Here is a 27,524-nt window from a genome sequence, read left to right as displayed (position 1 = left end):
AAAGTGGTGGGAACTGGGAGTGCTAGGGAGCTGGTTGGTTGGTTTGTGGTTTGGGATTTTCTTTGGTTTTTATTTTTGGGGTTTTTTTGTTTGTTTGTTTTTGTTTGGGTGTTGTGTTTTGTTTGGTTTTGGTTTTTTTTGTTTTTTGTTTTTTGTAATAATGTAGCAAAATATGAGCTTTCACAAATGGTGGAAATCTATTTCCCTGCATCTTGAGAGGCCTACAGCATAGCTGAGTGCTTCGAAATTGGCTATTCTGTAGCTGGGCTGTGTCTGAAAAATCGAATGTATCTAGGAGATGGGGAAATATTACCTGAAATATCAAGGACTGTTTCCAAGACAATAGCTCTGAGGACAAGACATCCACTGGAGAGGCAATCCATCTGTCCTTGTATCTATGTGCCTTATATGACTCTATAAAATCTTATTCCCAGATATTAAGGCTTACCTCGTCTTTAATAGCCTCATTAGGACAGGATAAGGATTCATCCACAGAGCAGTAATACAAAAGATGACATATCTCCATGACTCAAGGAGGCAGACAGTGTGATTACAAAGCAGTCAGTTGGCTCACTGCCTGGAGCAGTTGGAGAGGACTGGTGTGAGAAGTACCAAGAAGGATGGAGTTCAGCAAGGCGGTGTGCAAGGACAAAGGCAACAACAGACTGGATCCTTCCTGTTGGAAAAATTTGAAAAAGATCAGCAGTTCAGAGGTAGTTATGGAGCATGCACTACCAGAAGAAAAGATTGTGGGAACAGATAAGTGTTCTAAGGGTTAACCTTAAACACAGGTGTGCACTTTGCTGGTGTATAAGCCTAACATAATCAATCAGGTTATTTGTGCAATGTAGAATACAGAAGCATAAATATCTATCTTCTGGTACTAAGTCTGTTAACATTAGAATTAGATATGTCACCTATACCTAGCATGCATTATTTTACTCATCATTACATATTTATCCCTTTATCAGATTTTTGCTTAAATGAGCTTCACTGAACACAAAAGACCTGGAAAATTTGATATGAAATAAATGTGTCTTTGTAGCCTTAGTATTTCCTTAAATGGAGAAAAGAATATGGTTAGATTAGCTCAAATGACAATTCACTGTCTGATATTAGGTCCACTAGGTTACAGAGGGAAACATTCATGCGTTCTCAAATGAAAGGGTTCAAAAAAATGACAGAAGGTATAGTTAATTAGTTGACTGGATTATTCAGTCCTTGCAAAAAGGCATGAGCTCTCCTTTACAGAAGAAGCAAGCACTGACAGAAGTTAATGCCTTGGAAAGTCTTCTTTAAACATTTTAGACTCTTGTCAAAATTATAATTGCATTCATATGAGATTTCCTGTATTCGGTGTAACAGGGGGTTAATCTTTTTTCACCTGGTAGGAGTTTTTCAGCTAGAAAAGGGAACTGAATAATTGGAACAAACACAAGTAAGTGGATGACATGTATCAGAAGCAATTGTGTAGGTGCTGTACACAACACCTTGCAAAAACATCACTTGTCTCAAAGGCACTTATAGCATGAGTGGGACAAAAAAATGACAAACTAGAAAGACAGACAGATGGAAGAACAAAGAAGCAATGACACAGTTGGTCAGTGTGATAGGCAGCATTCTCAGCACATCCCTAGTCTGACAGCTGTCAAAATTTTAATAAACTCCACAGCAAAATAGGGTTTTAAAGCAGCAGCTAAGGAAATTCTCTTACGGAAAAGTGAGGTGAGACAAGCTAAAAATCAAAAATCTGTGAAACATTTATCTTTTTTGCTCTGAAGCCCTTTACTTCTAAGGGAATAAAAATAAAGATTTTTTTTTGATGTCTGGATTCCTATATCCATACCCCAGCATGACACACTTTCTTCTCCTTCATCGATGGTCTCTATTGTCTTAATGCAACTGAAGAAACCCTTATTTTCACTTCAAATTCCCTTGCCTCTAAGAAAATTGACAGGCCATCCCTATAAGAAGAAAGCTCCTTTTGCTCTGAACACATGTTTACCATCTCTAGGCACGCAAGACATTTGCAGGGTGTCAGCTGTGAAGGAAACATGAATATGTTCACATGATCAACAGCTGCACTGTGAAAATGCCTGTGGGGATGGGGAAATATTCTAGACCCCTACCCATCAGCTCTACATGCTGTGAAGTGATTAAAAGAATAGCCCAAGAGTTACCAGGAAACCAAAAGTTATTTAGGGAAGAAAAAAGACAGGAACTGATTTTCTATGACATTCAGAAAGGCCAAGATTATATTACTTCAGGACTCTAGTACAACAAGTATTCCTAACAACACCCTTTTTTGAAATTTAATCTAAGCAGCAAAAATCAAATGTGGACTTCGAAACAGTGGCATTATGACCCATAATGTTGCCTGAAACCTATCAATAATCCTTCTAGCTACAGACAGAACCATTTACAGTTTTTTCTAAAGCTTGTGAACGCTTTGTGAGCTATTGCTTCGTGTCCTAAGCCAGAACTAAATACAACAGACTTCCGAAAAGAAGGCTCCATCATTTAGCTCTCCACTTTATATCCAGAACTCATTAAAACAATATTTGCAGTCAAATCATAGTCATTTAAAATGCACATTTAAATAGTATGTTATTGTGTTGGCAAAGACTGAATATAAAGAGACCCATGCAAAGCAGAGTTTGATTTACAAATGAAGAAATACTGAAATTAGCATTGCTGTTTGTTTCCTTTTCGTGTCTGCACCCTCCCAACTATTCTGCATGAAAAACGGGATGAAGAACAAACATCTTGGGAAGTCTGCTATTGATCTAAATCAGTAATAGGATGGCCTATAGAATAATAGAAATGCTGGGGGATGGAGACAGGAAATAAATTAAGAGAAGCAGAATTACTCATAATGGAAGCTACTCTTGTCTCACTAGGATTCAGCATCTTAGATTTACATTTGCTTCCTCTCACTGGTCTGCCTCTTTTCTTTTGTTTTGTTTCTGCCATTACCCAGCAGGCTCTTGCAAAAGGGTGTAACTTGCACCCTCTTTTAAAAGATATCATATTAGTGACAGCTTTATTATTTCAAATAATCCAGGTTTACGTTCTGCAAATTACTTCTAAGTCAAAAAAGACACCTTTATGTAGCCTTCAGTAAGCATGGATACATTTGGTATTAAAGAGTGTCATTCCCCTTTGCACACCCAGGATGCACAAGAACAAGATTTGTAGCTGCTACACCAAGGATCTATAGAGAGAAAATTAGCTCACCACATTTGATGATGCTTCTCAGTTACAAAAGAGTGGTAGTTTGGCATGTTTCAAGTCCCTGTGCTACAAGCACAGACGAACTCTGGCACCTTGTCAGCAATTCATGTGTTGCACAGTATTACACTGGCAAGATACCTGCTCAAGCACATAGGTGGCAGAGTAATTTTCCACAAGTCCAACAGGTAAGAACCAGATATTGTCCTTATAAGCTTGAGACAGCTAAATATACTGTATTAATACTGGTAACACCCATCTCCAAAAACTTCCCCTGACGTTTAAAAGGCCCCTGTTCAAAGGCTAATTTCAGAAATAGATTTTATTGTTTTCCCACATGGTTGCCATCCTCTGTATATAAGGTATCCATTGTTTACTCTGTAGTTTACCAAGTTGTCATTCTCTTTCACCTGGACCCAAAGCCAGCCTTGTACAACGACTTTCAACAACTACAATGAAAACATTTTCAGGTCAGAGAACTGCAGAGGTTTTACTTTCCGATGTCATGCTGATGAGTTCAAAAGGTTCCAGTCACTCTGCAATATTACCCTGCCAACCTCTAAGGTAACATCCCTGAGTGGTCATCTTGAAATGCATACATACTCTAAGATCTGTGCAAACACTTAATAATTAATGTTTGGATAAATTACCACTATATTTGTTTATTTAAAAGTATTTCAGTTAAACAAGGGCTCATCATTCTGTTTTTGCTCTCTACCACTAAGACATTCCCTTATCAATGGAATGCCTTAAAACCCAAAGAATTTTCTGGGTTGCAGTCATTGAGTTTGTTGATGATAGAGACTTTCTTCCCCCTCTATTCTTGAGACATTGTCCTGCAGATACCCATATAAGCACATGTTAAAAGCAAAAACATCACTCAGCTTCCATTTGCTGTGCAAAAGCCACTTCCCATTCAAGGATTAACCATTAGACTTGAAAAAGTCAACTACTAAGAAAAGCATCTCAGACTATCACAAAATGAACCTCCATTTCAGTTTGCCATGAGAATAATTAGAAATCCCTATGAAAATATTTATCATAGACAACCACTGACATAAAACATAAAGTCTATGTCAGAGGATGCATCCTGCTTCTCACTTATATGAGAGCAGAACCGGACTTTTCCTTGTATCTAGTATTAGGATTATTTATGCCCTCAACCTTACATATAGGGCAGTCATTAAAAGGAAGATATTACCTCTGCCCTAAAAAAATTTCAGTCTAAACTAGACACTGGCAATGCAGCTCCAATATGCATTTGAGCAGGCAAATTTGGGCCCTGAGGGGAGAAGGAATGCTTTACACGGGAACTGAAGTACTGGCTTGCTCTAAAGAACCATCTGGTCCATCGTCATGTTTCTGACAATGGGAAGTGGGAGATGTTCAGCAAAAGACCATTAGGGACGGGCAGCTCTCTTATTCTCAGGTCCTCTGTAAGCAGGAGGTGATGGGCCTTCTGAAGCACTAGGATGGAACCATCACACTGAACATAACTGCCGGCCTGTGCTGCACAAACATCAATATTCTTACTTTAAAACACTTAAACTTCTGTTTTCCAACCACAGTGAGTTCCACAACTCGTTGCGTGATGATGATTTCCTTTTGTTCACTTTAGATCCTTCCTTGGTTGGAAGGATCACAAAAAAGGCTGATAAAAAGGGGTTTGTGTTCACAGGAGTTAAAGATGGTGAAGAAGACAGGAGGAAACATCTACCTGATAGCAATCATGAGTGGGGAACAAGGTGCAAAAGCAGTAAAAAATTATTCAGGAAGACAGTCAGAAAGGAATTTATCTCAATGTTACAAAGAGCACAATTTCTCCTATAGGCTTCTACTAATACCAGTAAAATCTTTGCTAGAACCACTAACTTACCTTCACTGCAATATGTGCAAGAACATATTTAATTCCCACCTTTTATTACTGACATGTAGCTTCAAGAAATAAGTATATTTAATTGACCAAAAAGAAGAAAATCACCTAATTTCTCTAAAATCTAGTAATGTTGGAGAAGCTTGGTTTTATATACTAGGTGATTAGACTATAGAAAGAATTGCTTACGTGCATTTCTGCCAATTGACGTTTTTTCTACAACATTAGTAATTTCATCATGAGGTCAACCTGCCTCACAAAGGTCTGTGGGTGGATCTTCACTTTTTCTTCCAATGAAAAAGAACTTTTGACTGAAGAATCACCCTTTAATTTCAAGTCAAAATACTGAATTGAAATTAAAACTCTACTCAAAACTCTTCACAGAACTTACTTGCTTTTTAGAGAGTGGCATTACCCTGTACAAAAGGGAAGATGATACAGAGCAGAAGCCTACAATGCAATACTTTCAGGCTATGCACAGGAGGGGTTTGGGGCGAATGCATGCTGTTCCTGAGCAAACAGTGACACTCCATCAGCCTCGTCATTCCTGCTTGTTCTATGCATGGAGATGGGTAAAAGGAAATGAAATTACCAGGTCTGAAGAGAATATTGAATGTAAAATTTTATACTGGAAGTACAGAGATAAGTTCAGAAAAGAATTTTAATACATTTTATAAATCTAGGCAGATTAAGTTCAAGTACAACTACAAAAGATTATCGTCAGTCTTTGAGAAAAAAAGTGCAGTTTTATGGGATCTGCTGGAAGCACCGTTTTCACCCCCTCAACTTTCCTCCAATGAACTCTCCATAAAAGAGAAAATGCATGATAATGTGCACTTGGAATTTGACCTTAAAATCAAATAATGAACCCTGATACCTTCAGCACTTTAAAATCATTCATCATATTTTTAAACTGGTTTACTTCTTTTCATTGTTACAATGCAGTAGATTTTAATCAGATTCACGTAATTAAATGTTCTCACACAAGCTGCGTATCTACCACAGCCTCATCTAAGCCACATAGCATGGGTTATATCAAGGTAATCAGGAATAACTGGTCAAAATTTACATATACATAGGACCCAGTTTTCAAAATTCCCTCTGCTGTTTATATTGGATAAGAATGGATGCATTCTTCTGAATGTTCATTTAGACTCTTTTTTTTTCAAGGCTGTAAGCATTTTCCATAGTCCTCTCCATATTTCTGGACCCCTCACTTTATTCCTGTGTATGTTACATCTGCAAATGGTTTTTCACGCCTTCTCCTTTGCAGTGCATTATGTTCTGGATTTTATAGCCTCACTGACACCCAAATGGATGCAGTTCTTCCACCTCCACATCTTGCATGAAAACTGAATTCTTTTGTGGTCAGTGAAGTGTTGAAGGTGTCTTAGCTGTGCTTATTCTGCATTTCTGGCCATGCAATGCCTCACTAAATGCAGGGGAGCTCTCTAGCAGCCAGATTTGTTCCAGTCTAAGCTCCTGAACCAACTTCTAGGACATACAGAGTTAGATAAAGATGCATAGACATGCATGTACATCCACATGTACATGAGTTTTTCCAGTTAGATTACCAATTGCAGTAATTTGTGCTACTTCTAAGGGGAATGTTCCAGTTCTGAATTTCATGAAATCTAATTTCCATTTGTACCTTTTAAACCTCTCTTTTACTGAGCATGAATGATTGAGAACATTCTTTTCAACTTATGAACTTTTATTATGTAATGTCTGGATGACTAATTGGCCCTGGTGGTTTTGGAAAAACTGCTTACACAATTCTGCCTAATTAATATGTATGCCCTGACATACATCCTCCAGAGTGTATGGGGAATGGGTAGTGGTCCATTCAAATATAGGATAGAAGGATCATTAAGATTAACAGCTATTCACGAAGTACTAGAAAGAACAATCAAACATGATGTGAATTACTATCTATATTGGTTTGAGGGTGAGAAAAAAAAGAGAGACCTCCCATAAACTCAGTTTAGAAGGATAAAAGGGAAAAGGAGTCCCCTTGTTTAGCACTCACTGTATCTGAGATAAAAATAAACAGACTTACCTCTGCAAATATGGCCCCTCTACAGACACGAAGGAGACATTAGAGATGCTCAAGAGGAAGCAGTGGGAGTGGGGTCTTTTGGTGAGTTTTTTTTTTTTTTTTAACCACCTTGGTTTAACTTTTCTGATACTCCCAAGCCTCACTGAAACCTTACCTAATGATGAAAGGAAGGGCTGTTGAAATAGGGCATGTGCTTTTGGGATGTTTGGAGGTGATATCTGTTTTTCTGTTTGGAGGCATGGCTCCTACTGTGCCAGTTTTTACTGAGCCACTTACAGGGTGTTGGGGGGGGGGGGAGGGGGGAAGGGGAGGCAGGGGGAAAGGAGGGGCAGGCAGGGGAGGTGAAGGAGAGGAGAAAGGTGCTTCAGTAAAAACAACAAAAAGTGCCCTTTCTACAGCAGCATGTATGCTAAGAACCTCTGAGGAGAATTAGGCATTACAACCGAAAAAAGAAAATACCCTCCAGCCCTTTAAATACAGTAATGAAAACAAACCACTTCTAATATTTTAAATATTTGAGTGAAGGAAAAGTTTGAAAGTTGCCCAAATGGAATCCAATTATTCTCACAACCAGAGGCTAATTTCCCCAACTCTCTGAGCCACTGATGCTCAGCAACCGTCTGAGTGGTTTTTCACTCTAAAATCTAGGGCAGCTGACAGTCAACAGATCTACTTTGCTGAGAGGATTTGCTGTTAATTTTGTCCAGCTTCTGTTTTCCAGTGCCAGTCAATGTTTTCCAAGTAAACTCATCCATGAATTCATGTAAAGACTTCACTTTAGGCCCTCGGGCACTGATGGATCTATTTTTAGTGCTTTAGATGCAGTCCTAACTCAGCCAAAAGGTGGGCATTTTTGATGCGGTGCAGTAATAACATATATTATTAAATAAATGCAAATACTTGAGCGCCTTAAAATGTTGAGGTGTTATATCTGAATGTCTTTGGCTTAAATGATCAAAGCCTGGCAGCAGCGGTGTTGTTAGAAAAAGCTTATAAAAATCTGACCAGTGCACAACAATGCCACATTGAAATTCTCTATTCATCATTATCTCAGTGATAATTTCAAGCCAAAAATCAATATACATTCTTTGGAAAGACATACACAGAGTGGGGAGGGGAAGGGAAGAAAGGAAGGACAAAGGAGAGGAAGGAAAGTCATTTAATCCCTGACCAATCAAAGTTTTTTGTGGTGCATGTGTCACTTTAGGAACTTGAATAGCCCACTGAGGTTACACACGCAGTTCAGTGTTTGCTGGCTAAAGCTGGAGCCATCAGGCAATCTCCAGACTCATACTATTAACGTGTTGGCCACAAATACTTTGTGCAAGGGTGCTTTTGTTGCAACACACACACTTTTCCGTCAAAAGAAGCTTGAGATCAAATTCGTAACATAAGCAGCAATCAGCAGGTGGATAAAAGTATATGATGCTGGTCAACTAGTTCAAAATGCTATCCTTTTGCCGAAAGAGAGACTGGGTAACATCTCTGTAATGCCCTAGCTGTCTTTTGTTCTATTATAAACATATATCAATTGTTGCTGGAAACAGTCTCATCTCAGTTAAGCCACTGTAAAATCCATAACTTCACCATCTCATCCATACCACTTACTGATACGCCCTATTTACTCAAAGCTTGAAAAGCTACTGATAATATTTAAACTGTCTCTCTCAAACCATATGTCAATACAGCACAGCACTTCTGACTATTAGGGATCTGCTTGCTATGATATAATCCGTCTGCATACAGTCTCACTCGTGCAAAACTGAGGCATTCAAACGTCCCCACTATGACTACTGGGATCACGTCCATTATGGCAAGATCTAGGTCACTGCTGTTAAAGCTGAGTCACGTCGCCAGTCATATTTGCCAGTCATAAAAACACTGATGCTCTTCAGACAAAAGCAGCTGTGATTTCTCCTCTAAATGCGTTCTAAGGATTGTAGAAAGCAAAGGATGATATAAACACGTTGTGCTCTTCCATGAAATGTCTATTGGGCGATGCACATAGTTTGTCGTGAAAGTCACTTAGTCCTTTATCTGGAGGAAACTAGCACATGGACAGGAGCAAAACAATAACTTCAGAATAGATTCTCAGAGTAAATAATACAGCATGTCAATTAAACTCTTGAATACATGTTAGAGTTCAAATAAAAATGACTTAGACTCACTGGTTTGGAAGATTTCTTTGTTCTTTTTAAGCTAGACACCTGTTCATTTGTAGCAAATGATTTCGCTACTCTGTCATAAAGTATGTTTAACCTTTATTTCTTTTTTAAAGATCTGCTCATTCGAATAGCCTCAGCCTGACATGCCACTGAAATATATTTCTGCTATGATTTAGAAAGTGGACAGGACTCACTCAGCCAGTCAATAATTAATTCAAAGTGATGACCAGGACACAGTTCTACACTGAACATAAATTTTTCACCCTACTAGGCAGAAAAAAGCCACAGCCCAGATTTCCAGAATGAGATCTAATAATCTACATTTTTTCCAAAGCAAAATAAATGTCTTCTTTTATCCCTCATTAAGAGGGCCTTCATAATATTATCCCCAGCTCTAAGAGGACCCATGTCACACTGTGGTTATTTTTCTTGGGTTTTCTTATTCATACTAAGAGCATACCCTCTTTTATGAAGAGAACATACTGCTAAGATTAGAAACGCAGACAAGGGAAACAGCCTACTTGTCATGGATAATGCAACCAAATGTCATCCTGAAATAGAACAATTATCCCATGGTGCATACATCAAAATACGTCAAAATTCTGGTATCTTCTGAGTCCAGCAAGTTTGTTTACAACAGCTTGCAATTAAAACATTTTAAAAGTTCAGATGGAAGAGAGGTTTGACCTGACTTTTCAAGACAAAGTCTAAAGGACACCACTCCAAATTACAGTGTGGTTTAATGTTATGTTAAATATTTTCTCAAATTTTCAGGGGCCAGATTCCAAAGTGTTCTTTTAAGAGTATGAAAGTAAGTTGTACCTAGTTTTAAGAGAACCGAGTAACTAGGTTCACAGTTAGAGCTAACCAGATAACTTGGATCCATAACCTAAGTTGATATTTCAAATTCTAAATGATCTACTTGTTTAACACATGTATTAAACATACCAAAACCAAGTAGGAAACTGTAATCCAAGCTTTTTTCTTTTTAGAACCCCTGTCACAGCACAGTCCTCCACACAATGCATGACAGATTGTGTTAATGGTGAAAAGACTATCCAGGGTCCCACAGATAAGATTCTTTTTACCAAGAGAAGTTGAAAAAACATTTCTATCTTCAGCAAAGCTACTCAGTAATTTCTGAAGATTTTTTTCCTTATAGCTCGCTACAGGCAGTTAATGCATTACTGAATACCTGCACAAACTTCTTCCAGACAATGTTAGGAGGATTACTTCAGTAACCTCTTTATCCACAATAAACCTCACACATTTTTTTTTAATATATGTCTTCTTGTAAATTTAAAAAAACCCAAAACTCATTCAGCACCGACCACCAGTCACACACGCTCCTGCAACAGGATACTGGCCACAGTGAGAAACTGGCCACTTGCTCATACATCACATGATTTTTGTTTTTACTTAATATAATGAAAATGCAAGGATTTATTTTTATCATCATTTCCACAGATATTTTACCTTTGTGAAAATGACCTTGAGTATGCGTACTGAGTAGTCTTAAACTTCTCCTTGAGGGAAAAAAAAATTCAGCAGGCCAGGCATTGCAAAGCAGTCAACATCAGTGAGTGAAATTATGTTCTGGCATAAGCTTGCTGGCTAGGGTTCAGTGGGGAAGCGTGTGTGCAAGGGGAACAGGGGTGGAGGTGGCACATATTAAAAAGAACTTACAGAAGACTGCTAAGGCAGATCACTCAAGGATCCCTGCAGCAGCAGCCCCAAGAACTGACAAATAAAGAGTGTCAAATATAAATGTGCAACTATTTGTCTTGAGCTGCAGAACTGAACCTGAGCAATTAATGTGCTCTGTGGGTACACAAATTTACCTGAAAAACCCATTACACACTCTTAATCCCTTTTTAATCTTTAGCATGACGGCAGTTTTCAGGATAGCACTCCTCAGAATGAGGGGTGATAAACAGGAATGATTCACTTAGGCAGGGAAAAACCCTTGGAACTCTAAAAACCTGTTCTGCTGAGCAAGGCACACTTACTATAGCAAAAGTTTTCAGCAGATACAAGCAACAAAGACTTTTTCTGGAATCACTTTTATTTCCCTTAACCCATATGCTTCAAGTCCCTCTTACATACTCAGTGGCCTGATGCAGAGAAGAGCTAGGAATCAGTCAGTGTTAGTCAGCAGAGTTTCAAGGGAGTTCATGGCTATGTGTCACCCTGTGCTATCTGAGGACCCAACAAGACGCAGCCACAGAAATTCAGGCAAATGGCTACTTTCCAGGCGATTTTATCTGAATCACCCTTATGAACTCTGGCTACGGGATTTTTCTTTAACTTAAACTCAAAATCCTGCAACATTAAAGAACAGAATGCATCAACTTAATTGGAAACAGTTTTGCCTCAACATATCCTGCATTTGTTCAAGGACTTAGAGAAAGCAAAAGCCCATGCTTTGAAGCACTGTGACAACTTAAGATAAATTTCAGCATTACTTTTCTAACAGATTATAATTGAAAACATATTTCAACACAGACTCTAATTCTGGGTAGAGATGTGTTTAACCCGCAAGTCTGGATCTCAGCATTCCCAGGTCTTGAAGAAATCCTGACTCTGACCCAAACTGTCCTTTCTGTAACAAGCAAAACCAGTCTTAACACTACAGAGTTGAGTTCATCACTTATTCAGAATCATTGCTTTTACCATCATTTATGTGTTCCTTTTCATCACAATGATACCTAAAGTCCCCATTTCTTCCAATCCCTCTCAAAGATTAGGGTCAAATACCTGCATACTGTAGAAGGCAGCCCCTCCCTCCAAAACCTTGACGCCTAAACAGACAGAAGTGGCAGACAGTAAGATATAAAGGACACATTGTTATCCCCATTTTCAGCTGGGAAACTGTGCCTTAAGATGACTAAGAGTCAGAATCCCAAGAGAGGTCAAGGATCAGATTCTCAAATGCTCAATAACCAGCATCAGAGCCAGACTTTCATAAGAAGAAGAGAAGGGGAGAAAAAAAAAAAAAAAAAAAAGGGAGAGGGAGGAGAGAAAAAAGGGGGAAAGAAAAAAAATAAGAAAAAAAAAGGCTCAAGCCCTACTTTTATTGTAGATTTTCAAAGATCTTTTTGCCCATCTTGAAGACGTGGCCACTTAGGCACCCATTTGAGTGGGTGCAGAGTTATCTTACTAGGAAATCCCTCCCCCAGCTTGGGTGCCACCGCCGAGCTGCCCAGGGTCACAGAGGAAGTCTCTTGCAGAGCCAGAAATCTGAACCAACATCTCCTGTGCCCCAACCACAAGTCTATCCTTCCTCTCACTAACAACACAGTGTATTTCTTTGTTAACTTTCTTTCTAGTTAGATATCACATAATGGGCCTTTTTCTTTATTCATCCGCAATGGTAATATGACATTATGAGATTGGCACTTGTCATTCACAGGGAATGCTCTTTTTCCGCTTGCCCCCAAAACACACACTTAGCAGATTGTCGTCTGCGGATGACACTAGAACCTCTGTATTTTAGAATCTTTTTACAGCAGCCTCACACAAGTAAATTGCCCTTTATTAATATTTTTCAGGATACAAGAGGCTGACAACTTATGGATCTCAGCTACAAAGAATTATTCCCCTTTCCCACCTAAATTCCGGGGGAGGAAAAGCCAAACCTTTTTGGTCAAGATCAAGATAGCAGCAGGTTGTTCATGTCATACTCCTTGGCAGCTGCCGCTACCATGTGAAGGCCTAAACACCAGAGTAACAGGTCAGTAGCCACTGGCTACCATCATGCATGTGAACAGCCTTAAGTGTCCCCACAAGACGTAGAGTAGAACAGCATCAAGTGGAAAACCCAAGCACAGCATCTTGTTTTCTTTTGTCACTTCTCCCACTTTATTTAGAGGGACATGTGTAATTACTCGCCATTTCAAGCTCTGGAGACTACAGGGGGATGTCACTGTACAAACCCGGAGAATTAGAGATATTCACTGTATCTGCACAGACAAATAAAAGAATGCATATGAGAAATGCTTGCTGCACAGAACTCCATTCATCTCTGAGTTACTATTTTTGCATTTGTCTCATTTGGGCTTTTTTTTTTTTTTTTTTTTAATTCAGTTTCTTCAAACCCTGTCCTCTTCTGCATGACCTTTTGATCAATAGCCCATTGTTGTGCTGCGAGGCCTTGGCAGCAGAGGACAGAATGACTACAGCTACCCCTTATCTAATGTTTACCTTTAAACTCTTTGGGTCTTGGCACAGGTTTAAGACATTTGTTTTGTTTAGGTTTTATAACTCTAAATGATGAGCATTGCTTGAGAAAGTGGTCTCCTCCAGAGATCCTGGAGCTCTCAGCTGCTGTTCCCCTCTGTTCCTGCAGTCACCCCCACCTCCAGCCCACTTGCACTTTTCTGCTTTGCCACCTCAGAAATCAGTGGATTACCTCAGCTCTTCTGATACCTCTTTTGGCAAGTCAATGGAAGTCAGGTTGCCAACTATTTCCATGTGGTTTTTTTTTAAGTGTGGAAGACATTTTTCGTGGGGAAGGGACTCAAAAAGCCTCTTGGTCCGATTCTGCAGTTGGCTGTCACTGTAAAAAACAACTCCAACTGGTTTTTGTCACTGTACTATCTTCTCACAGGAGCTTCACAGAAAAGACTATGTGGCTGATTTTCAAATAGTAAATCAATATGAAAGTTTCTATTCTTCCTGCCCTTAAGAAAGCCAGTTACCTTATGTATTAAGATCTATTATGTTTCCAGACATCGCAGTGTAACACTACATCCCTGGCAGCTCCTAGAACAAAACCATTAGACACAGGGGAGTCGCCCCCTCCCCAGCAACTTTATCTCCACCAGTACTTCGTTAAGCAAACAGCCTAGAGCATGACTCATACCCCAGTGAGAGACAAATATTTGAAAACTTGAGGGCTGCTATAACTGACCACACCAAGGACAAAGGTATCAAAAATAAGCCTAATGCTACAATTGCAGATGCAAAACAAATTAATACTCCCATAGTGGGAAAGCCAGATCTGCCAGGCTGCTCGAGCCTCCCCAGGGGTTTCAGCTGCTGCTGCGGCAGCACAAGGATGGCTTGGGGCTAGGCATGTCCACAGCCCTCCAGTTAGGCACATACGCGCTTTGGAGGGTTGCTCACAGTGGGAAATCCTTGCACTGAGCATTTCTGTTACCAACCCAGTCTGTCCCTTCACAAATAGTAACTTACTGTTTTCTCTGTAGCAAGTTTTCACCAGATCTGAAAGGTCCTCTTGGTGTACTTCAGAGCTGTGAAGTTAAGCTGAAAAAAAGGTATTTTGTGTTGTTTTGGTTTTATTAGTTTTTTAGTTGTCTTTTTTTTAAGTAGCACACGTACAGTTAAAAAGCCCTCATGCAAAGTTAGAGCTAGTCATTAAAATTACTTCTAAACTTACTGTGAAATCGGTTGGGATCTTAAAAAAAAGTTAAAAATTGTATCAGGTCTTGCCATTTCCCCCTCCCTAAGAGCAACTGCTGAAAAGGTGCAAGTTACGAACTATTGAAATGCTACATAAATGCTTTAAAATAAATCAAGAAATTAAATCCAAGCAGATATAACCAAGTAAAACTCACCTTCAGCTTCACAATGTGCAGTAACATTAGTGACTGACTGATCTATTGCTTATGAAAAGAAAAAAAAATACAAGAAAAAGCCTTTTCACAGTTCAATAGAAAGTTACAATATTTGAGAAATGAATAAGAAGTCATGTAATGGCTTTGCAGCTTTTGAACTTTCACATGTTTCAGATTTTTCTAATGCTTGTGTGGATTAAAGAGATTCACATCTCAATGGCTGGGGCACCTCACATTTTTTCTGGATCAGGTTTAATGATTTCCACACTGTAGAAATTTCACTTTGTATGAACACACCCTGAATTTGAGGAATTTTTCATACTTAGGTGTTTTCCAGTATGTTTCTTTTTATGTTAAGCCTGTCAAAGGGTACAGTGTCTGAATCATAAGAACAAGCAACTCCTTCAATTTCACACATCAATACACTGGGCCTTTTCAGCATGCTTGCCTTTCCAGACCCCAAAAACAAAATAAAATAATAAAAGGGGTGGGGAGGTGGGGGCTGCAGTTAGGAGACAATAAAACAGAATAGATTCATATTTTTTTTTACATCTGTGTATTACCTCAGCCTGGACCCCAGAATAAAGAGAGGAACCGTTTATTTCCGTAATGTGCAGAGTTCATGGTTTTAAAGCTACAATTACACCCTTTTCATCTCTTCAAAAGACATTTCAAAGCTGGGTTGCGGGACCCAAAGAGAGAGAAGAATCTCTGATGTCCATCCAGCTCACAGAGAAAAAAAACCCTGCATTTTCTACCCTTTGACGTAGGATTAAGGAGTTACAAAAAGCCATTTCATGCTTTCTAAAAAAACGTGTATGTACGTGCTTGAGTACCTTACATTCTAGTGGCTATCGGGATGGCATGGGCACCATCTAGAATCTGGAAATAATCACAGACTTCATAAAAGTCAGCAAGTATTTTAAGTCCTTATGGCTCAATGACAATAAGAACCAAATACTTTAAAATATTTGCACACAAGAGGTGTGAAAACCTAAGATGTAAACTCCCTGGGGCCTGTGCAGAACAATCTAGTGTATGAACAAAGGTTTTTTTCTTGTTGTATACTCATGGAGTAAGATAATTTCAGAGTTTTAACTGAATGTATTGGTCTCCATCATTATGCAGCACTGGAGTACAGCCAAAACTTCGCTGTCTTGCATTTCTTCTAATTTTCTCTGCAAACAGAAATGACCGACCTATCTAGAAATCTTCAACTACAGAACACTGCTGTTCTAAAATCCTGGCTGTCTTCCGATTTTTTTGTATGCTCCACAATCCTATTAAAGTCAACACTAATATGAGGCAGCCAGGACTACCTAAGGCTATGAAGAAGCCTAGGCTTACGGGAGAGAGCTGGTTTAAATAAAGGGTATTACCTCTCCTTACAATCACCAACAAACTGAAAACAGCATCAGCTGGGCTCAGCAAAGATGGCAACCAACTGTTGGCAGTGCTTGAAATTTTTGGAGAATTCCTTTGGAAGATATGCAAGTGGGCATCACGTCCCCATCAGCCCAGCTCTCCAGTGGCTCCACCAGAGCTAGGATCTCACTTGGTCTCACAGCTCTGATTTCAGATGATCTACTGTTTGGAAACACACAACCAAGCTGATCTGTACAGCATTAGTTCCCTGTCTTGCTTCTTAGGAACGTACCATAACACAAATACCTGGTTCGTGAAATCAAACATCATCTGTCCCCTTGGTCTCCTTGGCCTGCCATTCACTTGCTTCTTCTAAAAGAAATGAGATTACTTCCAATAAACAAGGGAAAACATTTTGGAGGGCAGTGCTTAATCTTCATGTCTTAAGTTAAACTCATCAAATCTGAACTGACACCACAAATATAGGAACCAGAGGAGACTGTTTTTTCACATTTGGAAGCATCTCTTCACAACCACAGAAAAGTTGGGAAAGGCGAGTATAATGCCAAGAAATCAAAGTCCAATGTGAAGAAAAGTGTGCTTGTTAGCAGAAAACACTTGATGGAAACAAGATCAACTGGCTGTGACAGAGCAAATAGGGCACTGAAGTGCACTGGAATTTCTGCTCCTTTATAAAAAGGATTTATCTGTAAACTTACGAAGGGACATAATCTTACCAACCATTGCTGGGGGAGCAGGGAATATGGAGAATGGAACCTGTGGTCTCATCTGTAACTTGTAAACAACCGTAGGTTTGAGTTTCAAAGGAGTAATATGAAGACCTGCTGGAGATGACTTCACTAGCAATTTTAGCTCTCCTAAAATAGTGCACGTGTGCCTGTGCAAACACACAGGAATTGCAGGGGAAGTGTACAGCACATTGCCATCGTTAGAGGTCATGGTCAGGAAATTTAAACTAAAATTCATCAGCTGTTTGTTTCAAACATAACCAAACCAAGTACGCAGCACAATGCGCCACCTCCTCCATTCTACAGGTTTGCTGAATGATACAAATACTGCGCAAAATCCATCACCCATGTCCTCTAACTGCCATTATTTCAAAAATCTTGAAATACTAAAAAAGCCTTTGACCTCAGAAAAGCCTAATTACTGCGTATTTATATAACAGAGAAAAATATGACAAACCCCGACACAGCTGTGGTATACCTACCTTCAAATGAACGACTTCACTGAATATTGGTGGGAGTACTATTTGTGCAACACTAAAGCATTAAGAAAAAGAAATCTGCCATTAACTCCAATGATGATAACAGCATAAGTTGCCAAAGAGACAGCAAGTATTTCTTTTTAAAAGTTATTGTGTTCTGCCTCCCTCTGCATTTCTATGAGCCCTAGCTCTGTAGGTCGAGACACAAGCCATCTCATTACCTGAGCCTCTGCAGCCTGTTAGAGACTAGATTCTCCTTGGTGTATTTGCTTTTTTACTGGTCATTCCATTTCATCAAACTAAAGCCATTTTATGATGAAAGCACAAGTATACTAGAAAACATAACTATGGAGACTAACCGCAACTCAACCTTATCTGCTCAGCACTGGAGTGATGATGTTTCCTCACGTTTTGTCATACTCAGGAGCAAATCTGTAGTATATTGCCAAAAACAAAGTAAGCTTTCAAAGCATTTTCAAAGGGGGGGGGGGGGGGGCTAGAAAATAGAAATAGAAACACCACACTGACACTTTGGAGCAAGAGGACAGAAAAAGAAGAAAAAAAAAAAAAAAAAAAAGACATGTTCAGGAGAAAATACCAGAGATGAAAGCCTAGCCTCACTGAATTCCAGGATAAAACAGCCATTGGTTTCAACAGGGTCACGATCTCTGTCAAGATCTGAGTCTGGATTCACTTTTGAAGTAGGTGTGGCCAAAGAGCAGGAGGGAAGAATTAATGCTAATATAAAATATAACTCTCCCTCTTAAACAGCCCATCACACATTTCATTTTACATTGCTATTGACTACAAAAAGGGTGCAAGTGGTTACAAAACCCATCTGTCTGGGTACACCCTACTTTTCACCACAATATCCTTTTCTGTTATCTTTGTATTACACAGCATGATTTTTTTTGTTGTTGCTGGTGGTGAATGGGATGACAGCATTAACACAATTGTTATGCCACATGCCAGAGCTCCATGAATTTTACGATAAGCCACTTTTCACCATACATAAACCAGCATCACACATCTAGGGGCACAGGTTTTGGTACTGCCCTGAGTCAACCATGATTACATGTTACCTGTTTCAGTGTTGTATTTGTGTGAGTTATGTTTGCACCTTGTATACACATTCACACACAATACATGTATACAGCATTTCTGAATGTATAGGCACATGCATCCATGGATGCAGGAAAAGCACGAATGTTGGAGCCACAATAATGCTGCTCCTGGCTGATGATAGTATGTTACTGAATTTGTTTCCATGTTAATGGATCACAGAAAAAATCTTGTAAGGATTATTTTAATTTGTAAAACATTTGTATTCCCTACTGTATTGCAATAAAAGGAATGTGCCAACTGCCAGTCTTTTAAGAAATATGATACAATTCCTTGTACTTTTGGTTTGAAATCAGAACTGAAACACATTTGCTGCAAAAGAACTGATCTTTATGGCCCTGGCAGGAGGTGAAGGCTGGGAGTCAACTCCCTCCTTGCGGCTGTAATCCCTTCATGGGAAACTAGATGTGTCACTCTCTATCTTCTATCCGCTGATCGTTTTCAGAAAAACAGAAAGTCTCCATGACATCACAAAACGCACAACAAATCTACAACTGGAGAAGGCTTTGAGGTCATGCATACACCAGGCAGCACAGCCATCTCACAGCCACAAATGGAGGCAGGATTCTGGGTCCTTTGCTGGGAAAGAAAAAAAAAAAATTACTGCCTGCATATGCTACCAGTAAATCAGCACTTACTTAGCCACACTAGAGCATGAAACTCAGCATAACAGATCTTTCAGAGCTCACAGGAGAGGTCATAGTACAAGAATGTTGAACAATATAAGAATCTTTTGCAGGTAAGCAACTTTAAGGTAGGAGGTGTATGTTGTTGCAACAATAGAAACCTCAGAGGAGATCATCAGAAAATGATTAACATGTTTTTTCAAAGGAATGTGCACAATTGACAATATTTTCAACATCAACATCTATTTCAAACTCCTCTGGTGTCCTGTTTCTTATGCTTTATACACACACACACAGAGCTCAGATTTTGGTTTTGTTTCATTAACTCCGTATTTCTCCTACTTATAATTACCCAAAGCATTATGATCAGATTATTCACACATTCATTTATTCGGAATAATTCCCATTAAAGAGACTTTCAGAAAAGTAACCTAATGCTGAACACAATTTCTGGTGCACTGCATTTTTTATATTTAATATGTCACTTGATAGTTTGTTAAACTGCCCGATTTGATGTTTGTTATGAACATTCGTTGCATTGAAATCCCAAACAAACATCAAGGATACAACTCTCTTCACAGAGTATATGCTTTATATCATTTGTTGATTTTCTTTGGACTCTCACTTTCTTAGTGGCATTATACCAAAATAGCATGACACTCAAATAATTTTTTTATAAAACCAGTTTCTGCTGAAATTAATACAATATTGCACCCTCATTTTGATTTAATGAGTTAGCTAATATCCCAGGTGAACTGGATGATACTAACCTGGCTACAACGAACGAGGGCAAGAACTTAACAGACAGTTGCACAGAGCGGCTGGCTGTTACCTAGCATCCTGAAAGCAAAGTTGGCTTTTCCTCCCATGAGGAATGGACTGAATTCCATGCCAGTACTTCCCTTCTGTCAGCAAAGAGGTTGCCCACCTGGGTACCAACCACCGAGGAGGCACAGGGATGGGTCAAACCTGGCCATGCTCCAGCCCTTTTCTCTGATCACTTGAACTAATTCATCACGGGGAAAGCAACTGGGGAGAAGCTCGGCAGACAGCACAACACAGGGATAAGTTTGGAAGACCGATGTGAAAACCACAGCCCAGGTGGGAAGCCACAGCCACTAACAGCATCCTGCAGGAGAGCACATCAAGAGATCAGGCTTTGATCAAGAGAATATTGCTGAGAAAAGGGGGACCAAAGCTGCTGTTTCACTTTCTGGAGTCACCTCTAGGAACAACCAAGGAGAACACAATTACTGGGGTCAAATGATGCCCCTCCTCACTTTCACTTCTCCAAAAAACTGTCATTCCATTGGAGCGTCAGGAAGGAGCAGACTAGGAAGTGGTGTGAGTTTCAGTAATGAATCAAGGGCAGGAAAGAGACATAGGAAACTCAAATCTGTAGGAACTGAATGCTTTGCCTTGGCCACAAAAAGACATTCAAATGCCTGTCTCCTTTTCCAATTGCTTCTTCTTCATACCTTCCCAAGAAACTCCAGGGGCCAAGGCGGGGGAGTTCTGCATCCAGCGAGGCTGCTGGCCATCCATCCAGACATCCAGGCTGCTCACACACTTCTAAAAAGTATCTCGTTCATCCCAGTATTTCAAATGAAACCTTTTCAGACACAAGTGAGCTCACTGCTATTTAGCACCGAGACACATTTTTTATTTTGTGATTCCAAAGACATTTGGATCCCTCTCCCCCATCCCCAACTGCCTCTTACTTTGAAAATTCCCAATTCTTCAAGCATGATGTCACAATGTGTTTCCATGAAAAATTAATTTATAATTAAAGCACTATATTGTATCTTCTTTGCATGGTAAAGGATCACACAGAGGGGAATTGCGGTTTAAACAAAGATCTTCTATAATTAGTGATAATAACAAAGGAAATATTCATAATTACATCAAAGGATTCTTCACTGAGTATTGTTTTTATTTGCTTCCTGAGGGAGCACAGAGTTCTCTGAAAGATAACACTATTTTAGGCAGATGTAGATAAATAAAAAAGGTCCATCTAGAGAATCCAACTTCAGACCGAAGCTTGAAAAATACTCCCAAATCCCGAAGAAGGTTTCTAATTGCTCTGATTAGAGGCTGGGCAGCAGTTCTCTGCGAGGTTTGCAGTGCTGGTGGGTCTGCAGTGTGTGAGCACCTTTCCAGATGAACACGACACACAAGGCTGCAGCGTAGCCTGGGCGTCTGTCTCTGTATATAGGAGACATAGTCCGGGGATTAATTTCATCCACCAGCATAAACATCAGACTAATTTTGTGAAGCACAGATAGCTAAAAGTAGCCGAGAGTAATGTTATGCAATAAAACCTGGGATATGTTTCCTCTTTCCAGACCAGGGAATCTGACATAGCTTCAAATAGAAAGAGGCAGCAGTCTGACCAGAAAGCAAAACATAGTCATTTCATTCCCTTCCAAAGAGACAGCGTCTGAATCTCCCCTACATTAAAGATGCATGCCCACTGTCATATCATTTCAACAGCTTAAATAGTAAATGATGATCAAAATTTCACAACACTTCTGCCCTCCCCTGGAAAAAAAAAATAGGTCAAAAATAAATGGAAACAAACTGGCTTCTGCTCCTTTTTATGCATTTGGGGGGTGGGTGGGTGGGTGTGGGGAAGAGGGAGATAAATCTGCATAATACTGAACCGAATCTCTTTAATTCCAGTCAGCTTTTATCATTCAATCACTGAGTCTATGTGGAAAAATTCATGCTAATTCCCCCTAGCAACAGCCGCAGCCTATCGGGGGAGCGAGGCACAGGCAGCTGCCAGCCAGCAAGAATAACTCTAAGTAGGTCAGGCCTGCATTTCTAAAAATGCCACGGTCTAGTAACCCCACTGTCCCGTCTGTCTGCCCTGCCCCATAATAACCTCGATTGCTCGGTGACACAATGACATACTACCCTGTTCGGGCGCAATCAAATCACGCTGCATTATTCTGCTGCGAGCATCGCTGCTGGATGAAGGACCCGTCGAGGGGCAGCATTAATCAGGCAGCCATTCATGTCCACTAGCACTTCACTCTGGAGATGGGGCCTGCATTAATGACCAGCTGTTTGAACTAACACAAACAAAATAATGTCTTCCACCCTGCTGGCTGTACAGAATACACTATTCTAATCAGGCAGGTTATGCTCATTGACTAAACCTAAGATGTAAATTAAACAGCCCCAGAAAACACCAGCTTTTGTAACCTTCTATTAATTAAAGTAAGTATATTTAAATTATACTACACACCATTCAAAGAGCTAATGGTTTAATATACAGAGTCATCTCCTCCTACAAATTTGTGTTCACAGTCAAAAAAAAAAAAAAACCAAAACACAAAAACCCAAACCAAAAATAAAAACCCAACCAACCATCCACCCCCATTTGCATAATGCAATCTACCTATCCTGCTAAATTAAAGAGTGGCATAAACAGAGCTGAACTGCATCCGACTTCTGCTGGGAGCAGGGAACCCCACCAGGCTTCCAGCAATGGGGCAGCGTGCACCTCGAGAGGCAGGCACAGGGAACATCGCGGCGGGGTGCTGACCAAAGCCCTGCACGCATCTCCCAGCCCCACCGCCAAGGAAAAGCCAGGCCGAGCAGATTGAGCACCTCCCTGCAATCCCACGGCTTAAACGCTGCTGAGTTGCCTGCACAGACCTAAAAATAATTGCAGAGGTCAGAAAGCTGCTGGCGGGCTCTGGGCATGTGGCTTTAAGAGCAGATCGCCGTGCCCATCCCGCGTCCCCTAGCCGCCCTGGGGACTTCTGTGTGGCTGCAAGATGCCGCACCAAGCCCTTTCCCTCCTCCCCCACGCTCCCCCAACCAGAGAAGCCTTAATATAAACCACACCAGAGCCCAGCCACTCTTCTCTGGGGTGGTATCTCAGTATCGAATCTGTAATGCCGGAACAGAATTTCGGCATGCCTGCTTTGTGTTTAATTACACCCTTCCTTCTAAACACCTCCTTGCGGCTCGCCCGCCTCTCCCTTTGGAGCATGCCTCGTGTCACGCAGCTGCCTGTGCAGGGGAGCCAGGGAGGGTATTTGCTGGGATAGATGGTTCATCTGCATTTTTTTTGCTGCAGGTTTTACACTTCCACTTGTGAGCGCGTGCCCTCTGGCAAACTGATAATTCAGTCTTCACCGCCGCAGAATTCAGCAAGCCTTGTACATGTAATCCATCCGCAGCTGGTTTAGGAACACAGCAGATTCATTAATCCATTTTGCTCCTTCTTGCTTGAACCAGGCTCGATAACCAGGTTATGACTGTCTTCCTTTGCTCCGTGGCACCCATCACATAGCTATTCTTGGAGAGATACAGTCACTGACGTAACCATGGACTCCTAATTACAAGATGCTGACATTTTGCTTGTCTCTGCAGCTTTGAAGCTGTGAGTTAAGTCTCTCTTCCTCCTCCTCGCTTGCTTTAAAATGCCTTGAGTTAGAAGCACACGACAGTTTCAGAAAGGCATAGGAGTGGCATAAACCCCTTCGCAAAGCCTTCTGTAATGCCACGGTTATTTTTCTTTAAGCAAACAGAAAACTACAGTTTGGGAGTAATAAGACTCCTTTGCCCCCAGCACAAGAATGTTATCCAACAGCTGGCTAAATATAATCCAACACACAGGGCTGCCTTTGTAGGCTGGGTAACAAATAGTGGAAGGACCAGACAGGCGTCTTGCAGGGCAGCTCACCATGACTATTGGGAAATCCCCTCGTGAACATTTTAGGATGACATTATGGTCTATGGATTTGTATAAAAGGGTAGAAAAAAAAAGGGGGGGAGGAAAAAAACCTCCAACCTCTTTCACGGTAGGCAGCTGCTAGAAGCTCTGCCAAGCTCTGCAGCTCAGTGCAGCACTTGTTTCCCCTGTTTCTGCATTGTTCCAACGTGGCCGAGCCGAGCTGCCTACCAAACTAAATATAAATATGCCCACGCTGATGAGTCTACCTGCTCTAAAAACACGGTCTCCTCCATGCACGTTCAACAATAAAAAGTACGCTCAGGTACATTTCAGACAAATCTTTTGCCAAATGCGAGCATTGCCTTTTCTCCATAGATGAAGAATACCTTCTAATTAGAGTTTGATGCTGAATATTTATTTTTTAAAAAAAAGTAAATATAATGCTGAATATAAATGCTCAGTTGAGCATTTAGCCATCTGATGACTGTGGTAGCCAGCTGGTCTAGAAGTCATCTGGGATGCATTTATTTTGATTAGATTGATCACATTTCTATTTACAGTATAGAATTTTTCACCATACTGAATACAGCTGTGTTTATAAAGATTTTAAAATGGAGAAAACAAAACCCCATAGTTTCTCGCAGCACAGTGCAGAAGATTCAGTGCTTCAAGGTGTTAAGCGGAAAGGATCTGCTTTCACATTTCTTAAAAGAATTCTGCCTACCATCTGTTTTTGCAAAGTGCTGCCTCAGTCAGGAAATGGGTGTAGGGCTATAGCTGAAAATACAAGCTGCAATCAAGTCTGACCCAGCAAAGTAACAAACTTCCTCTGTAAATTGGTCAGAAATGTCTTTCTTTCATGTCTATGCATGCTCACACACACACAAAAGCACATACATACAAATATATATACACAGAGTGCATGGCTGCTGTTTTCCCTGGGGATATCGCGGCAGCCACCTAGCTCATCAGTTCCCTCCCTGACAGCATCAGGAGTGTTCGAGCTAGAATTTACAGTCCCTCTGTCCATACGTTGCTTTGTTAATCAAGCCATCCTCTCTGCAGTGAGAATGCACAGAATCAGACAAACGGCACGTAGCATTTCTTCTTCCTTTGCATTTGCATTCGCTCGCTCTCTCCTGCTCCCATGGCTTTGCCTGAAGAGGCAGGCACAACCGATACCTTATTGCTCCATCTCCAGCACAACGCTGAGGTGAAACCCGACTGCAGCACTGTGGCTTCCCCATGTTAATCCTCTGGAGCAGCAGAGGCTGGATTCTTGCTGCTGATGCCCTTATCGAGCACTGGATTACTTTACATAATATTTCTTTAAGCTTTCACCCACCCCATCCTAGATTAACACCCCTCCTTTCTCCTCCCCTCCTCCCCCCAAAGAAAACCCCAAAATCATCACATATTGCAACCCTTTGCTTCCAGAACCAACAGAAAAAACAGGGCTCCATCGCTCTTCTTTCTTAGCAATGTGCAGACGAGTGAGTTTTGAGTCAGCCAAGCCGGGGTGAAGCACAGGCAGCGAGACTGCAGCAGCCCCAGCAGCAGAAACAGCAGCAGCCGCCCAGGTAAATGGGGGGAAAACCAGGCTGTGTCGAGAGCCGTGCAGCATCGGAGCTGTAAGTAAAGACAATCTCGCTTCTTCCGAACGGTGCAGCTTTATGCCTGCAGGAACAGAGAAAAGGGAAGACCCAGAATTAAAAATACAGTTGAGAAGAAACAATAACTGTAATAAATTACTGTAACTTTATTTTTCTGGGCTTTGAGGGTTTTCTGGGGGGGTGTGTGTGTCTCTTTTCCTCTCCCCCTGCAAAGTCTCCTGTGTTGCTGGATGCTACTGTCCAAGAGTGCGGAGTCACAAAGGCTCACTCTCCAAAGCGCAGTGAGACCAGCATCACATGAGAAACCACATGACGCACCCAAATCGGATGCTGATGTGGTCCACTATCGGGAGGGGCGGGGGGGGAATCTCGACCGAAACATGCCCCTCTCTAGTGCTTAGAAAGAATTTCCTTTTTAAAACATTAAAAAAAAAAAAAAAAAAAGCCAAACCATAAAATTCTCCCTATCTATCCATCTTCAACACCAGCGCTCCAGGAGGCAGGAGAATGCTGTTCCACAGATACTAGCTGGATGGCAGCAATATTACTTCCAGGCTACATTATTCAAAGCTGATTCCACTTAAGTGAATTCCTGAAAAGCATACTCCATGTCTTCATAACATGAACAGGCTCAGAAAACCAACTCCATTATCGTTCTGCAATCTGTATCCAAACCTGTGTTCTGAATAATTTATTTGAGACTAATAAGCTGTTTGCCAAGACCACTCCTTTTCCCACTCAGCCCCACTCTCGTGAGCAACTACAGCAAGGAACAGAGGGGCATTCACTGTTTTCATAACTGGTAATTTTAATAAATGCACTGTCCCACAAAATAATCAGGAATAAATGAGCAGAAGGGGGTTTTCCTCACATATGGACATGACAAGGCTTTCTCTGGTTTGCAGACGGTGGTAACGTTTTCCTGATATTGCCGACTCAAAAGCTTTCAGTCCAAGTCAAGAAGCAAACACTCTTTCTGCCAATTCCTGCAGAGGTGTTGTGCCACGCTGTTTAACGCAGAAACATCTGGACACCCCTGGCAGTCCCCGAACCAGAGCACGCAGCTCCGCAACGCTGTTCGCTGTCAGGGCACCAAGCAGTTAACATCCTTGGCTGTTTTACCATCTTGCCTATAGGAGCTTGGAACCGAGGGACTAGTTCGCTTGAGAAACAAAAGCAAAAAAGCTGACCTTGATGATCGATGGAATTGCTGCTGCATAAAGTTATCATCCAACAGTTAGCAGTTTGTAGCTTGTTTTACTCCTAACATTTGTTGAAGTGACAGAGCAGGTGGCACAGAGTCCTCCATCCCCTTTGTTTGCAAAAGCCGGGCACCACCTCGCAACGCTGCGCTCCCTGGCTCTTTACACTGGAACCGTACGCGGTGTCGGGGAAATGTAAGAAGATAGCTGCTGTCAATCCGCACAGCTGTTTTGAGCAGGATCCCATTGCAAGCTCTGAAGTTATATGATGGAGATCAAGCACAGAATTCCCCAGAAGAGAGAGAGATGCCTAGCACTCACACGGGGAAGTGCAATCGGAGCAAAACCCGAGTGCTCCTTCGTGCCAATTTCAACCTTCCCAACTGTTCACGCAATAGCAGATTGCAAAAATTTACACAAGGCAGTTGTAGCTTGTTCTCATTGGCTCCTATCAGAAAGGGGGTTTGCAATGGGCTGCACCTAGGAGTTGCCTAAATTCCATGTAAAATCCAGTTGTAGCATTTACCCTCAGCCTGCAATTACAGTTCGGGAGAGCCGCAGGACTGCACGTACAGAAATCGCAAGTTTACCACAGTCATCTGAGGGCATTTTCACCTGTGGGGTTAATAATTTCAGCATCGGCAAGTCTTTGCTGGAAAATGATATTGGTACACCCAAACTCAGCCTGTAGCTAATGGATATAATACTGTATTTTCAGATGCGGTGTCAGCTCGTATAGAGAATAAAGGCTACGGATGACTTTTTCTC

At 40.9% G+C, this 27,524-nt stretch overlaps 1 protein-coding gene across 3 annotated transcripts in view; it reads right to left on the bottom strand.

The window, feature by feature from the left end:
* The window catches only part of LOC308061452 (uncharacterized protein), a 296,800-nt gene that overhangs the window by 7,474 nt on the left and 261,802 nt on the right, over positions 1-27,524 (bottom strand). For 2 of the 3 annotated variants that reach the window (XR_013927233.1, XR_013927234.1), the window contains one exon: positions 127-25,618. Coding sequence is in view for 1 of the 3 variants with exons in the window: in XM_080381414.1 (XP_080237540.1) it covers positions 449-526 (78 nt within the window). In the remaining 2 variants the exon portion in view is untranslated. Of the gene's footprint in view, positions 1-126; positions 25,619-27,524 lie in introns of those variants that run through there. The other variant, XM_080381414.1, reaches the window with a different exon arrangement.

Source organism: Falco punctatus (genome assembly GCF_963210335.1).
Source record: "Falco punctatus genome assembly, chromosome: 3".
NCBI classification, from domain to species: Eukaryota; Metazoa; Chordata; class Aves; order Falconiformes; family Falconidae; genus Falco; species Falco punctatus.
This window is presented reverse-complemented; position numbering and strand designations above follow the sequence as displayed.